At 38.8% G+C, this 2,207-nt stretch overlaps 1 protein-coding gene across 1 annotated transcript; it reads left to right on the forward strand.

Annotated features, from left to right (window-relative positions):
* The first annotated feature begins 702 nt into the window (after positions 1-702).
* LOC148696961 (uncharacterized) lies at positions 703-1,798 on the forward strand. Its single transcript, XM_088694624.1, has 2 exons — positions 703-1,450; positions 1,761-1,798. Exons 1-2 carry the CDS (start codon positions 703-705, stop codon positions 1,796-1,798), a joined length of 786 nt encoding a protein of 261 aa, XP_088550750.1.
* Positions 1,799-2,207: the final 409 nt, after the last annotated feature.

Raw genomic sequence — 2,207 nt, forward strand, 5'->3', positions numbered from 1 at the left:
TTCAAAAAGGAATCTCCGGGGTCCCCTTGGCCTTTCACTCTAACATGTTTCCTGAGAGTCAACAGTGATGTAGATGGGAAAATGGTGTTAAGGGAAAGAATCTCACAAAAGAAGTGTCGAATACTGTAATTGATGAGTAGTTATTTGTTTCCTTTCTTGTATCTGTCTATGCATAATTATAGGCAATAGAGCAGGAATTTGATTTGTGAGTTGTGTATAAATCTGTAATCCTAGCCGTGTGAATACACAAGAAATTCATTCCTACTATATCACGTTTTTCTTGATGGCACCAAAGCATTGACCTGGAAAATCAACGAAACACAAACCAAAATCCTAGCGTGCACAGCCATGTGAGACAACACAGGAGAGAAGCCAACCAAATCAGGCATGACTTCGAATTCCAAATGGGAGAATCATAATCATCCTCTATATCTCTATCATTCGGACCAGCCTGGCGCAATTCTTGTGCCACATCCCTTGGTGGAAGACAACTATAGCACATGGGTTCAATCCATGAGCATGGCCTTAACGGTCAAGAACAAGATTGGTTTTGTCGATGGATCAATTAAAAAGCCACCAGAAGACCAACTCGAAAAGCTACAACAATGGAATCACTGCAATAACTTAGTCAAAACACGGTTGTTGGGATCAATGTCTAAAGACATTGTTGGAAGCATCATCAATTGCAAGGACGTACAACAAATGTGGCTCGATTTGCGAGAAAGTTTCTCTCATGCAAACATTGTTCAACTCTTCCATGTAGAAAACGAAATTCATGATTGCATACAAGGCAACATGACTGTAAGTTCCTACTTTACTAAATTGAAGAGTCTCTGGGATGAGCATGATGTGCTTTGTTCAATTCCTGCATGCAGTTGTGGAACAACCAAGGAGATCAACTTTTACGTAGAGACCCAGAAAACAATGAAGTTTCTCATAGGTCTAAATGAGTCGTACACTACGGTCTACAGCAACACACTTTTGTTGGATCCATTACCAACAGTAAACAAGGCATATTCACTAGTCATTCGCCATGAAAAACAAGCAAAGGTCTTGAATGGAAAAGCTTCATCACAACCAGAAGTAGCTATCTTTGCTGTGAAGAATGCAAAACGTGAATCTAATCCAAGAGAGAGTGGCACCAAGTGTGAAAAATGTCACAAAACAAATCACAGTACCAAGGATTGTCGTGCACACCTCAGATGTACCTTTTGTGGCTGGAAAGGACATACATTTGATTTTTGCCGCAAGAGAAAATCTGCTGCAGCAGGAGAGCAAAATCGCTCCAAAGGGAATCAAGTCATTTCTTACGTACCTAACCAGAAAGAAGTTGCTTCCAATTTTCCTTTTTCTCAAGAAGAATGCAAGCAGATTCTGAGCATGTTGAGAAAGAACAAAGTTTCTATGGCTAATCACGTTGGTAATACTTCCAATCATGAAGAGCTCTCAGGTAAAGCCTTTACATTCACTCAAAATGGAAAGAAAAGTGTTTAGATCTTGGATAGTGGAGCTACTAACCATATTGTTTGTAGTCCCGATCTTTTTACTCATTCAAAGACGGTTGAAAATCATACCGTCGAATTACCAAATGGTTCGTTGGCTAAGGTTACTCATGTTGGAAAAAATGTCTTCTCTCCCAATTTCATCCTTAATAATGTCCTATGTGTGCCACCTTTTCGATTAAATTTGATTTCCATCAGTAAACTGGCATATGACTCCTATATATCACTATTTTTCTCAATCAATTTTGTGTGATATAGGACCTACGATCGGGGAAGATGATTGGGATAGGAACTAAAAAGGAGGGACTCTACTATCTTGACCAAGCAAAGAAAGGAACATGTAATTCTATTCAAACACTATCTCCCAATCTTTGGCATCAACGCCTTGGACATCCTTCCAACAAAGTATCCATGCTATTTCCATTTCTCAAAAATAATTCTTGTGACGTAGACAAATGTTTAATTTGCCCTTTGGCTAAACAAACCAGATTACCATTTTCACTAAGTTCCATTTCAAGTGAGGCATGTTTTGATTTGATACACGTTGACATTTCGGGTGGTTATCAAGTACCTTTACTTTCTGGTGCAAAATATTTTCTCACAATAGTTGATGATTACACTAGAAGCACATGGGTTTATTTGATGAAACACAAATCAGACACATGGGCACTCCTAGTCTCATTTATCCATATGGTTGAAAATCAA

This window comes from Pyrus communis, chromosome 5, assembly GCF_041283825.1.
Source record: "Pyrus communis isolate YQ-2024b chromosome 5, ASM4128382v1, whole genome shotgun sequence".
Lineage (NCBI taxonomy): Eukaryota > Viridiplantae > Streptophyta > Magnoliopsida > Rosales > Rosaceae > Pyrus > Pyrus communis.